The 13,652-nt window shown below is 36.6% G+C and overlaps 1 protein-coding gene across 1 annotated transcript in view; it reads right to left on the reverse strand.

Annotated features, from left to right (window-relative positions):
• HMCN1 (hemicentin 1) overlaps nt 1-13,652 on the reverse strand; it is a 525,244-nt gene that overhangs the window by 213,005 nt on the left and 298,587 nt on the right. The window contains exon 36 of the mRNA XM_027083004.1: nt 10,446-10,569. Coding sequence (XP_026938805.1) covers nt 10,446-10,569 — 124 coding nt within the window. The remainder of the gene's footprint in view (nt 1-10,445; nt 10,570-13,652) is intronic.

Below are 13,652 nucleotides of genomic sequence, written 5' to 3' on the forward strand. Positions count from 1 at the left end.
TAAATGCTCCAACCAAAAGACAAAGACTGGCTGAATGGATACAAAAACAAAACATGTATATATGTTGTCTACAAGAGACCCACTTCAGACCTAGGGACACATACAGACTGAAAGGGAGGGGATGGAAAAAGATATTCCATGCAAAAGGAAATCAAAAGAAAGCTGGAGTAGCAATTCTCATACCAGACAATACACTTTAAAAATAAAGACTATTACAAGAGACAAAGAAGGACACTACATAATGATCAAGGGATCATTCCAAGAAGAAGATATAACAATTGTAAATATTTATGCACCTGACATAGGAGCACCTCAGTACATAAGGCAAATGCTAACAGCCATAAAAGGGGAAATCGACAGTAGGGGACTTTAACACCACACTTTCACCAATGGACAGATCATCCAAAATGAAAATAAATAAGGAAATACAAGCTTTAAGTGACACATTAAACAAGATGGACTTAATTGATATTTATAGGACATTCCATCCAAAAACAACTGAATACACTTTCTTCTCAAGTGCTCATGGAACATTTTCCAGGATAGATCATATCTTGGGTCACAAATCAAGCCTTGGTAAATTTAAGAAAATTGAAATCATATTAATTATCTTTACTGACCAAAATGCTATGAGAGTAAATACCAATTACAGGAAAAAACTGTATAAAATACAAACATAAGGAGGCTAAAGAATGTGCTCCTAAATAACAAAGAGATCACTGAAGAAATCAAAGAAGAAATCAAAAAATACATAGAAACAAATGACATGAAAACACGATGACCCAAAACCTATGGGATGCAGCAAAAGAAGTTCTAAGAGGGAACTTTATAGCAATACAATCCTACCACAAGAAACAAGAAAAATCTCAAATAAACAACCTAACTTTACACCTAAAGCAATTAAAGAAAGAAGAACAGAAAAACCCCAAAGTTAGCAGAAGGAAAGAAATCATAAAGATCAGATCAGAAATAAATGAAAAAGAAAAGGAAATGATAGCAAAGATCAATAAAACTAAAAGCTGGTTCTTTGAGAAGATAAACAAAACTGATAAACCATTAGCTAGACTCACCAAAAGGAAAAGGGAGAAAACTCAAATCAACAGAATTAGAAATGAAAAAGAAGTAACAACTGACACTGCAGAAACACAAAGGATCATGAGAGGTTACTACAGCAACTATATGCCGATAAAATGGACAACCTGGAAGAAAGGGACACATTCTTAGAAAAGCGCAACCTTCCAAGATTGAACTAGGAAGAAATAGAAAATATAAACAGACCAATCACAGCACAGAAATTGAGAGTGTGATTAACAATCTTCCAACAAACAGAAGTCCAGAACCAGATGGCTTCACAGGCAAATTCTATCAAACATTTAGAGAAGAGCTAACACCCATCCTTCTCAAACTCTTCCAAAATATAGCAGAGGGAGGAACACTCCCAACCTCGTTCTACAAGGCCACCATCACCCTGATACCAAAACTAAAGATGTCACAAAAAAAGAAAACTACAGGCCAATATCACTGATGAAGATAGATGAAAAAATCCTCAACAAAATACTAGCAAACAGAATCCAACAGCATATTAAAAGGATCATACACCATGATCAAGTGGGGTTTATTCCAGGAATGCAAGGATTCTTCAATATACGCACATCAATGTGATACACCATATTAACAAACTGAAGGAAAAAAACCATATGATCATCTCAATAGGTGCAGAAAAAGCTTTTGACAAAATTCAACACCCATTTATGATAAAAACCCTGCAAAAAGTAGGCATAGAGGGAACTTTCCTCAACATAATAAAGGCCATGTATGACAAACCCACAGCCAACATCGTCCTCAATGGTGAAAAACTGAAACCATTTCCTCTTAAATCAGGAGCAAGACAATAATGCCCACTCTCACCACTATTATTCAACATAGTTTTGGAAGTTTTAGCCACCGCAATCAGAGTAGAAAAAGAAATAAATGAATCCAAATCAGAAAAGAAGAAGTAAAGCTGTCACTGTTTGCAGATGACATGATATTCTCCATACAAAATCCTAAAGATGCTACCAGAAAACTACAGAAAAACACACTTTGACATCAACCACAGCAAGATCTTTTTTGACCCACCTCCTAGAGTAACTGAAATAAAAGCAAAAATAAACAAATGGGACCTAATGAAAGTTAAAAGCTTTTGCACAGCAAAGGAAACTAGAAACAAGATGAAAAGACAACCCTCAGAATGGGAGAAAATATTTGCAAATGAGTCAACAGACAAAGGATTAATCTCCAAAATATATAAACAGCTCATGGAGCTCAATATTAAAAAAACAAATAACCCAATCCAAAAATGGGCAGAAGACCTAAATAGACATTTCTCCAAAGGAAACATACAGATGGCCAAGAGGCACATGAAAAGCTGCTCAACATCACTAATTATTAGAGAAATGCAAATCAAAAGTACAGTGAGGGATCACCTCACACTGGTTAGAATGGGCATCATCAGAAAATCTACAAACAAAAAATGCTGGACAGGTTGTGGAGAAAAGGAAACCCTCTTACACTGTTAGAGGGAATGTAAATTGATACAGCTACTATGGAGAACAGTATGGACTTTCCTTAAAAAACTAAAAATGGAATTACCATGTGACCCAGCAATCCCACTACTGGGCATATACCCAAAGAAAGCTATAATTCAAAAAGACACATGCACCCCAATGTTCATTGCAGCACTATTTACAATAGCCAGGTCATGGCAGCAACCTAAATGCCCATCGACAGACAAATGGATAAAGAAGATGTGGTACATATATACAATGGGATATTACTCAGCCATAAAGAGGAACGAAATTGGGTCATTTGTAGAGATGTGGATGGACCCAGAGAGTGTCATACAGAGTGAAGTAAGTCAGATAAAGAAAAACAAATATCATATATTAATGCATATACATGGAATCTAAAAAGAAGTTACAGATGAACCAGATTATAAAGCAGAAATAGAGACACAGATGTAGGGAACAAACTTATGGACACCAAGGAGTGAAAGCAGGGATGGGTGGTGGGATAAGTTGGGCAATTGCATTTGACATATATACACTAATATGTATAAAATAGATAACTAATAAGAACCTGCCATATAAAAAATAAAGAAATAAAATAAAACTCAAAAAAAAAAAAGAGCATGGGTAGGGACTTCCCTGGTAGCACAGTGGTTAAGAATCCGCCTGTCAATTCAGGGGACACAGGTTTGAGCCCTGGTCCAGGAAGATCCCGCATGCCGCAGAGCAACTAAGCCCGTGAGCCACAACTACTAAGCCTGCACTCTGGAACCCACGAGCCACAACTACTGAGCCTGAGTGCCACAACTACTGAAGCCTGTGCACCTATAACCCGTGCTCTGCAACAACAGAAGCCACTGCAACGAGAAGCCCATGCACCGCAATGAAGAGTAGCCCCCGTTCATCACACCTAGATAAAGCTCGCACGCAGCGACTAAGACCCAACACAGCCAAAATAAATAAATAAATAAATAAATAAATTACTTTTAAAAAAAGAGCACTGGTAGAGGTAACTAATGGTAAAGACAGTAAAACTATATATTTTGCATATAACATTTTTTTCTCCCCTCTGAATTGAAATACAATAGCATAAAGCAATTATAAATATGTATTGATAGGCACATGATGAGTAAAGGTGTAACTTTTAAAGGAGGGGAAAGGGAAGGGACCTATATAGTAGCAAAGTTTTTTATGCTATTGAAATTAAATTAGTATTAATCCAAATTATAACATTATTAATTAAGACGCTAATTGTAATACTCAGGGCAACCACTAAAAATGAACTCAAAAATATAGTAAAAAAAGAAAATATCTAACACAAAAAGGTAGTAATGGAGGAACATAAAAACAAAAATGACATAATACATATAAAAACACATACAAATGGTAGACATAAATCCTGTCATCTCAGTAATTACGTTAAATGTAAATGTATTAAAACACTCTAAGCAAAAGGCAGAAGAGACTAGCAGAATGGATTTAAGAAGCAATACGACAATAAAAACACGACCTGACTATATGTTGTCTACAAGTGACAAACTTTAAATTCAAAGACACAAATAGGTTGCAAGTAAAAGGATGGAAAAGATATACCATGCAAACAGTAACCAAGTAAGAATGGACACTCTACACCAATATCAAACAAAGTAGATTTTGAAAGAAAAACTGTCACTAGCAACAAAGTAGGACATTTTGAAATGATACAAAGTATCAATTTATCAAAAAACATGAGAAAACAACAGAGTCTCATATATTCACAAAACAACAGAGTCTCAAGATACATGGAACTAAACTATGCAGAATCAAAGGGAGAAAGACAATTCAACAATAAAGCCTGGAGATATCAATATTCCACTTGTAATAATGAATAGAACAATTAGACAAAAATCAACAAGAAAATAGAAAACAGTATGAAGTTTCCTCAGAAAATTAAAAATAGAACTACCATATGATCCAGCAAACTACCATATGATCCAGCAATCCCATTTCTGGTTATATATCTGAAGGAAGTAAAATCAGTATCTCAAAGACATATCTGCACTCCTATGTTCATTGTAGCATTATTCACCATAGTTAAGACATGGAAACAACCTAAATGTCCGTAGACAGATGAAAGGATAATGAAGATGTTACCTTCCTTCCTCTCTCTCTCTCCCCCTCTCATGTGTGTGTGTGTGTGTGTATTATATGTATTATCATACAACATATACATATGATGTATGTTGTATATATACATATATATGGTGTGTGTATACACACACACACACATAATGGAATATTTTTCAGCCATGAGAAAGTAGGAAATTCTGCCGCTTGAAGCAACCTGAGAGAATCTATAGGACATTTTGCTAAGTGAAATAAGCCAGACAGAGAAAGACAAATACTATATGATCTCTTATATGTGGAATTTAAAAAGAGTTGAACTCACAGAAACTGGTGGAATGGTGATTACCAGGGGCTGCGGGGTGGGGGAAATGGGGAGTTGCTGGTCAAAGGATACAAGCCTTCATTTATAAGATGAATAAGTTCTGGGAATCTAAAGTACAGCTTGGTGACTATTCTATTACTAATACTGTATTGTTAAGAGAGTAGATATTAAGTGTTCTCACTACACACTCACAAAAATGGTAACTATGTGAAGTGATGGATGTGTTAATTAACCTGATTGTAGTAATCATTTCACAAAGTATACATGTATCAAATCATCACATTGTATACTTTAAACATATACAGTTTTGTTTATCAATTATATCTCAATAAAGCTGGGAGACAAAAAGGAATAAAAAAGACAGAGTGGTACTGGCATAAGGATACACACTTAGGCAATGGAATAGAATTGAGATTAGAGAAACATACCCTTACATCTACAGTCAAATGATTTTCAAAAACACTGCCAAGCCATTCAATGGGGAAAGATTAGTCTTTTCTATAAATGGTGCTGGTTCATTTTTAGGTTAAAAAGTAAATACAAATATAAATGCTATTATTCCCTTCTAGCATTAAAGAGATGGTCTTGGAAATCTGAATTTAGGTGAATGCTGTTCTAGAAGAATAATTAGTAAGGTAATAATATCTTATGTTAACAGTAAGAAGATGTCTGCATACTCCAAGCAGAAGATTGAATTCCATTCAACTTAACTAGTTTTTTCCTTTCTTCTAAAAGTTCTAGGCGTATATCATGCCAAAAACAAAATACCTTCTTCTGGACATATTGTGGGTCTAAATTTTGCCTATTATTTTAATCATTCAGAGGCATAAATTCATTTTTTCAAACTCTGGTTAAATTTGAATTAATACACAACTGATCTAAAAGTGATTTGGGTGAGATAATACACCTTAACCACCAAAATTATAATCTAGTAAATAATAAATTCATCTATACCGAGAAAATAGTATAGTAGCGCCCAGAACTGAAGTTATCCTTTAAAAAAGAAAAAAAATTCCCTATAATATTCTCAAGTCTCCTTTAAGCCACAAGTGAGCTATTAAGCAAATCACAGAAATGATATAGAAACCATTTTTAAGTGGGTGTTAGCAGATGTTAGCCAAGCAAATACTTTAAAATAATAAAATTAAATTAAGGGTGCTCTACTAATGTTTTAACCAGACAGCTAATACAGACTCAAGATGGTTCCTGGCCAACAGTAAAGACAGCAGGACTTTAGACATATTTGTTAAGATGTTGGTACAGTGAGAAGTGCCAGAAGCCAAATATGTGTTTGGCTGAAACAGTCATTAAGCTACTACTTACAGATGATGACTAGAAACCAGACACCAGGCTAAATTTTTCATGTCTAGTCTTGCATTTAGTCCTCAGAACAACTTCCCTGATTATGGTATTATCTTCATCCTTCCCATTTTACAGATGAGAAAATGGGGCTTTTAAAAAGTTAACATCTAAGCCCACTGTCCTCCAGATATTACTTCAGGGTATAGGAGCCTAAATCCAGAGCTTTTAACCACAACATTCTACTTCTGGGCACTTCACTTGGTTGCTTTTAGCTAGGAAATAATTAAGTGCAGATGAAATGAATGCTTGAGCCATTAGACCCCAAATAATCATTTGTTTGTGGAAACATCTGTCTCACTTGGCAAATATCTGAGGTTTAAATATAATTTCATAGTTTGGTCTAGAGAATTAGAACTTCCAGAATTATGAAACTTTGATCATCAAAAGGACCACCTACTGAGAGCCTCAGCCTTTTATAATTGACAGAACTCCGCCTGGAAGACACAGGGAATCATGAGACTATTCCCCTTCTCATGATCATGACTTCATCTTCTAGTCCAGGAGACCATGCACCCTTACTCCACCTTTTGGAAACACTTTTTTCCATGTTTGAGAAGAATGGAAGCTTCTACAATCTTTTTTCTAGGAAAGCAAAATACTAAACAATCTGAAAGCTGAGTTTCTTTGATTAAATAAATTGATAAATGAACTAAATTAAATAAGAGTTGCTTCCCTATAGATTTTTTCAATGTCCCTCAATATATAGCACCAGAATTAGATACAACACTTTGGAAGCATTCAGAGAGCAAGAATATAAGAGGGCTACTATAAGCTTCTATTACTGACTTCTAAGGTTGATTAGCTTTATTATGAAATTGAATGATCAAATCTACAGTAATTGGAGAGAGCCATTAATACCTCAAGTATTTCAATGTGTGGTATCTTTAAGCCATTCTATCTCTATTCTTATGCAATTTTTCACGTCAGGTTAACTTGTCATTTTAACCTCTGAGGTCTTTTTGAAATCTATCAACCCTTAGAAATTCCTACACCTTGTTTAACAACTCCAGTTCTCACCGAAATTATTAATACAAGTATTGAAGAGGACAGAATCAAGTTTGGAGCCATTTTCATCCAACGTGACACTGCCATCATGAGTGCCAAGATGATACACCAACTTTCTGTTCAGATTCCTATCACATGCTCTTAGCCAACTACTTCCTCCAAGTTGACCATTATCTGTATTAGATTAGGAATTCACTTCATCATTTATTCTCCCTTCAGGTTGATGAAATGGTATCCAGACAAGTCAAGATTGTATTAGATGAAACATTTTCAGCTACTAATATATCTTACCTCTATCCTATTGGTGATTTGTATGAAGAAGATTGTTTTATATTCTCCATCTAATTTGGTAGTTTTTTTTGGGGGGGGGGCATAGTTGCTTTACAATGTTGTGTTAGTTTCTGCTGTACAGCAAAGCAAATCAGTTATATGTATACACATATCCCCTCTTTTTTGGACCCATAAACAAGGTGAAAAGACAACCCTCAGAATGGGAGAAAATATTTGCAAATGAAGCAACTGACAAGGGATTAATCTCCAAAATGTACAAACAGCTCATGCAACTCAATATCAAAAAAATAAACAACCCAATCAAAAAATGGGTGGAAAACCTAAATAGACATTTCTCCAAGGAAGACATACAGATGGCCAAGAAGCACACGAAAAGATGCTCAACATCACTAATTATTAGAGAAACGCAAATCAAAACTACAATGAGGTATCACCTCACACCGGTCAGAACGGCCATCATCAAAAAATCTACAAACAGTAAATGCTGGAGAGGGTGTGGAGAAAAGGGAACCTTCCTACACTGTTGGTGGGAATGTAAATTGATACAGCCACTATGGAGAACAGAATGGAGGTTCCTTAAAATACTAAAAGCAGAACTACCATATGACCCAGCAATCCCACTGCTGGGCATATACCCTGAGAAAACCATAATTTGGTAGTTTTTAATAAATCCTTACAATGACTAACCTTCTATTTCTCTTTCTTTTCACATTAACTCAGACATCTTCTAGCCTGCATCCCCTGTCTCTGATGATTTTCCATGTCAGTATGTACACTAATTGCATCTCCTGCTAACATACATTGTGTTACCATATTCAGACAGCATATTTATAGACTTGTGTTTTTCTTAGGTAGTGAATCTGTTTATTCTTTTCTGTTGTTGCTAGGTAGGTGATGGGATACTTGATTTCTTTTATGGATTCTAGTTTTCAGTCATTCTTGACTACACTGGCAAGTCTCTAGGCCAGTCTTTACAGTCTGAGCCAACGTACCTCCACGTAATGGCACAGACTACTTGCATCAGAGATGCTGTTTCAGGAGATGTGGGAATGGGCCCAGGAAGCTGTACTTTTAACAAGCAATACCTATGATTTTTATGAACACAAGCTGGAGAGCCTCAAACACTGAAGTTTGGTTCTTCCCAGTTCTGGAGACATATATTCTGTTCTTCATTACAGAGTCTTCATTTAAGTAATTTAAACCAGTCTAGAGAACAAAACCAAATCTTTCTTTTTGATAACTCCTGAAAGAGTAAAAGTGGGAAATATTTTACGTCTAATACCTCTAGACCTCAAAAGCACTCTGCAAGTCAGATACTCAGAGAGGTTAAATCGTTCCCTCAAGGTTACGCAGATCATGTTTAGCATAGAATTTAAACTAAAGTCGGCATGACTCCAGTGCCTGAGATGACTACAACACATCATGCTATCCCACTCAACTATTTCCTTTAGCCAACAATGGATATCAGATAAGGATTGAAACTGTTGGAAGGGAGGGAACAAACAGCCTGTATAAGGAGGAGAGAAGGAGACTCAGAGCAGAAAAATGGGGAAGGAGAACAAGCCCACCCCCAGCACACTCTTAGATGGAAGTGGAGGTCTGAGTATATGCTGGAGACAGCTGCCAAAGAACACTAGAAAGATATACAAGGCCCTATGAGGAACAAGGTAAATTCAAGGCAACTTAAGGGAGAGCAGGGTCAGCCTGTCCCCCAACCCTCAATTATAGTGAGACCGTTCCAAGATGGTTACACTCAGATATTGGTCTTTAGGTTAATTATTCAATGAAAAAATGAAGGTCCTCTTAAGGAACACGGTTTGTGTGTATGACATCCATAAGTTAGGTGTTCATACTGGAAGACATGGGGAAAGAATAAGCTGGTTTATTGGAAACGTTTAGAGAACTGATGATATAAATCTTTTAACTGGGTGATTTAAATAAAAGAGAATATGTAAAGAAACAGATTAGAATTCAACATTCAAACTAAATTTTTTCATTCACTTACTATTTACTGTTTCATTTGTGAAATATTTATTGACTGCCTGCTATATACCTGGAATTAAACTAAGTGCTGGAGTGTTCTTCTAGGTTAAGATTGCTCAGAAAATGTAGAGTAAATATATGAATGAATGGATGGACAGAATGAATGAATGAATAAAAGTTTAACAAGCAATCACGTGAATTAGAGAAAATGAACAACATGTACAATGAGAGCTTGGCTAGCTCTCTGCAAATATCCTTGGCTGAGTTAGGAAAGCTCAAGCCTACAATTCTTGGCCCTTTCTGATGAGCCTCTAGAGATGTGAAGTCTTACACTCAAGGTCAGGTAATCTTTCAAGTTTACCTGTGAAGCTACAGTATTCATGAAGTGTTCCACAGCCAACCAGACTTTTTATTAAAGCACATGAGAGAAGATCCTGAGTCAAGAATAGCTTCTACTCACAAAATCCATCTTATAGGCAAGCAGGATAATCACAGACAATGCTAAGGAAAAACCCTGCAACTTCTGGGTTTTTTTTCCAACAGACATTATCTGTACAAAGTTATCAGTTGACAGAATTCAAATAATTAAAACACAGGGTAGTGCATTTATTTACTTATGAGCTCCAGCACTTCCTGTTTGACAACCTGAAAACTGAAGATCTTAATATGAGCAATTATAATGAAAATAATGTAAAAAAAACTATATACTTTTTTTATACAGATTAAAATAAACACTTGCTTCTTTTATACTACAATTCGATAAAAATGGGCCCACTATGTTTTAAAAAAGCCACAGAAATACTCTTGTTAAGACGTGAAGATGCCATTACCATGCACATGCAGTTGAATGTGCTGTTGTGTTTCTCCAGCTGCATTGGTAGCCACACATGTGTATCTGCCAGCATCTTCCATGAGGGCTTTGGCAATTTGTAGAACTCGACCAGAAGACTGTATCTAATTGGGATCAGAAAGTATGGCAGCATTTTGTACTTTATACTTGGACTTGAAAACATCTGCTGAATAGACAAACTCATTTAAATTTATAATATCTAGTTATATTTTTATGCCAGTATCTTAATTATCTTTTGATAGATTAGAGCCAGATCACTTCATCATGCACAAGAAAATAGACTATTTTGATTGAAAAGCTTTTCTTAGTCATTGGAAAACACAAAACAGTGTTACCTAAGGCAAGCCTGCTGGTACAGTCATAAAACTCCACTGAATAAAAGACTTTAGCACTGCAACTATGAGGTATGTGATGAAAATTTAAGCTATTTGAAAAAAACATGGTTACATTTATGTAACACTTCATAAATAGTTTTAAAACAATCTTTTTTGATTAAATGGTCATGGGGGCCAGAAAAACAATAAAAATTATAAAATATGAGTAATGGAAATGCAGATAAATTTCCTTGACTGGTTTTCCTTATTTCCCTCTTGAACGCATTACAGCTAGCCTCTACCATTTTGGAACTGGTGATTCAGTGGTTATTTTTTGAAAATGATTATTCAGAGGTTACCAGTTAACTTCTAATCACAGCATGCAGCAGCCTAGGCAGTGAGCTCATACTCTCCTTCACCATCTACAGCATTTGGCGTTGTTGACTTCCTGCTCCTTCAGTCCCTCTGCCCTCTGGGAGCTGAAGGTACAGCATTCCCTCAGTTCTCATTCGCTGACTTTCTTAGTAGATTACTTTATGGAATCTGCTTCCTCTCCCTGTTCCATAAACAGGAAACTTAGCTTTCTGATAGTTTTCATCCAAACCCATGGCTGTGATGAAGAATCCCATGCAGACTCCTAAATTTACAGCATTGGCCTCAACTTTTCTCCTGAGCTTCCAGCTATCTGCTGGACAGGTTAGCACATGAAATTGAACAATCCAAAACAAAGCTGTTTTCCTGTATTTCTAAACCAAATTCTCATTGCGTGTTTCCAATCTTGTTTAATGACACCAGTCATCTGGGTTTCAGAGCCCACTTTGACTCTCTTAGTAATTATACCACTCTGTGTTTCTCAGACCCCCTGTCTCCATTCTCACAGCCACTGTGGGATTATAATGGCTCCTTAATTTATATTCCAGTGTCTCCAACCTCCCGAACTGTTAATCTGCCTTGCATACTGTTGCCAGAATAATTTATCTAAAATGCAAATTTGATCCTTTTACCAGTCCCCCTTCAAAGCTCATTCATGGCTCCCCACTTCGCCCAGAATGAAATCCGAACTCAGCAAAGCCTTCCAGGCTTACCGCATTCTGACCCCATAAGATCTTCTCTCCATACACTCCCACATAAACTCCCACGTAACTTATTCTTCATCCATACTGTACTAAACACGTTAAGCAGCACATTCATATACTTATATTCACTTCTAGACTTTTGCATACGGCCTTTAAGTGCAGTAATTTCTTAAGATTCTGAACTAGATCATTTTTTTTCTATTTCTTCTTACTCTTTATTCTGCGCTCGGATTAACTCATCTACGTCCATGCGTTTCAAATATGATCTGTGTGCCAATATCCCCAGCCAGAACTAGCTTTTGAGCTCCAAGACCATATATTCAATGGTCTACCTGGCAACTCCACTAGTTTATTTCAAGGTCAACTCAACACCCAGAAGTCTAAAACTCAAATCACAGTTATTCCCCCTCAAACTTATCTTCCTCCAAAGTCTCCTTTCTCACTGGATGGCATCACTATTTATGTACTTGTGTAGATTAGCTTCCTACTAATTTTTCTTGATATTCTCCACTCCCTCACCTTTCATCAACAATCTATAATCAAGCCCTAATGATTTAACCAATAAATAACTCTCAAATATATCCATGTATCTTCATCTCTATGGCCAGCATGTGAGTCCAAATTTCTATCTTTTCTCTCTTAGACAAATGCAAATAAGTAATTGATTTCCACATATCTACTCTTGACTCCTACAATTCATTCTCCAAATGGGCCTAGGTAACTATTGAAAATATAAGCCTGATCATGTCACTCTTCTCTTAAAACTGTTCAAAAATTTCACACTGTGAAATTCGCAAAGTGAAAATAAAATCATTAACATTACTTAAATGCCTCCTACCTGTCCTCTGGTCTCCTCTAATACCATTTCTCCCTTGCTCTTGGTTCCCTAATCCAATGGCTTGCTTTCACGTTCTCAAGAGGCGTCATGCTCCCCTTTACTTTAGGTTGTTTGCCCATGCACATCTCCTCTGAAAGATTCTACTCACCTCTCTTCTATTAATTTGCCCACTTAACTCCATATGTTCTTCAGATCTCTGCTTAAAAACTTTTTCCATAAATTACCCTCCCTCACCCTGTTGGAGGAGGTCACTGAGAGGATGTGACCGCAGGGATGACCCGTGAGCTGGACTCAGGCATTTGGAGGCTCCTCATCCTCTCCCCATTTTTGGAATGTGCATTCCGTCTTCTTTCCCAGTGCTAGAAACTGCCCAAGGACGCAGCCTTGAGATAGTAGTGTGATGTTGAGACCATCTGGACAGGATATATGACTGAACCCAGTTAAGACCTCTATATAAACTTTTAAGATTTGGTGGGCACGTGAGGAGATCTACTCACCTTGCAGTCATCCAAGACAAGCCTGGTAAGTAAGTTCCCTTGCTTATTAAACCTGCCCCCTACCAATCTGGAGTGCTGTGCCTCTTTCTTAGATCTCTCTCTGCTCTCTCTGAATAGGGGGCCGATTTCAGATGACACCCGGGAAGCTCCAGGGGTTGCAAACCAACACACGCTCAAAGGCTTTCCTCATTATCTGTTCTTATACCTCTCTATAACTGTCTCCTAAAATTACTCATCACAGTTTGCAATTATACTTTTGTACGATTGTATGATAAATATTTGTCTCCCAGGTAAACAGTTGTTTACCTGCTCTGTGTTAGAAGGCTACATATTAAATCTTTTGTTAGCGCAAATATGTGAGATTAGTTCCATTCAATTTGCAATAGGAATGATAAATGAACAGATATCCATCACTTCTGCCGGGAGAAGAACTTGGCACATCCCTTGTTACTGAAACCTACC

This window comes from Aethalodelphis obliquidens, unplaced genomic scaffold (genome assembly GCF_003676395.1).
Source record: "Aethalodelphis obliquidens isolate GAN/ISIS:26980383/991018 unplaced genomic scaffold, ASM367639v1 scaffold48, whole genome shotgun sequence".
Classification (NCBI taxonomy): Eukaryota; Metazoa; Chordata; class Mammalia; order Artiodactyla; family Delphinidae; genus Aethalodelphis; species Aethalodelphis obliquidens.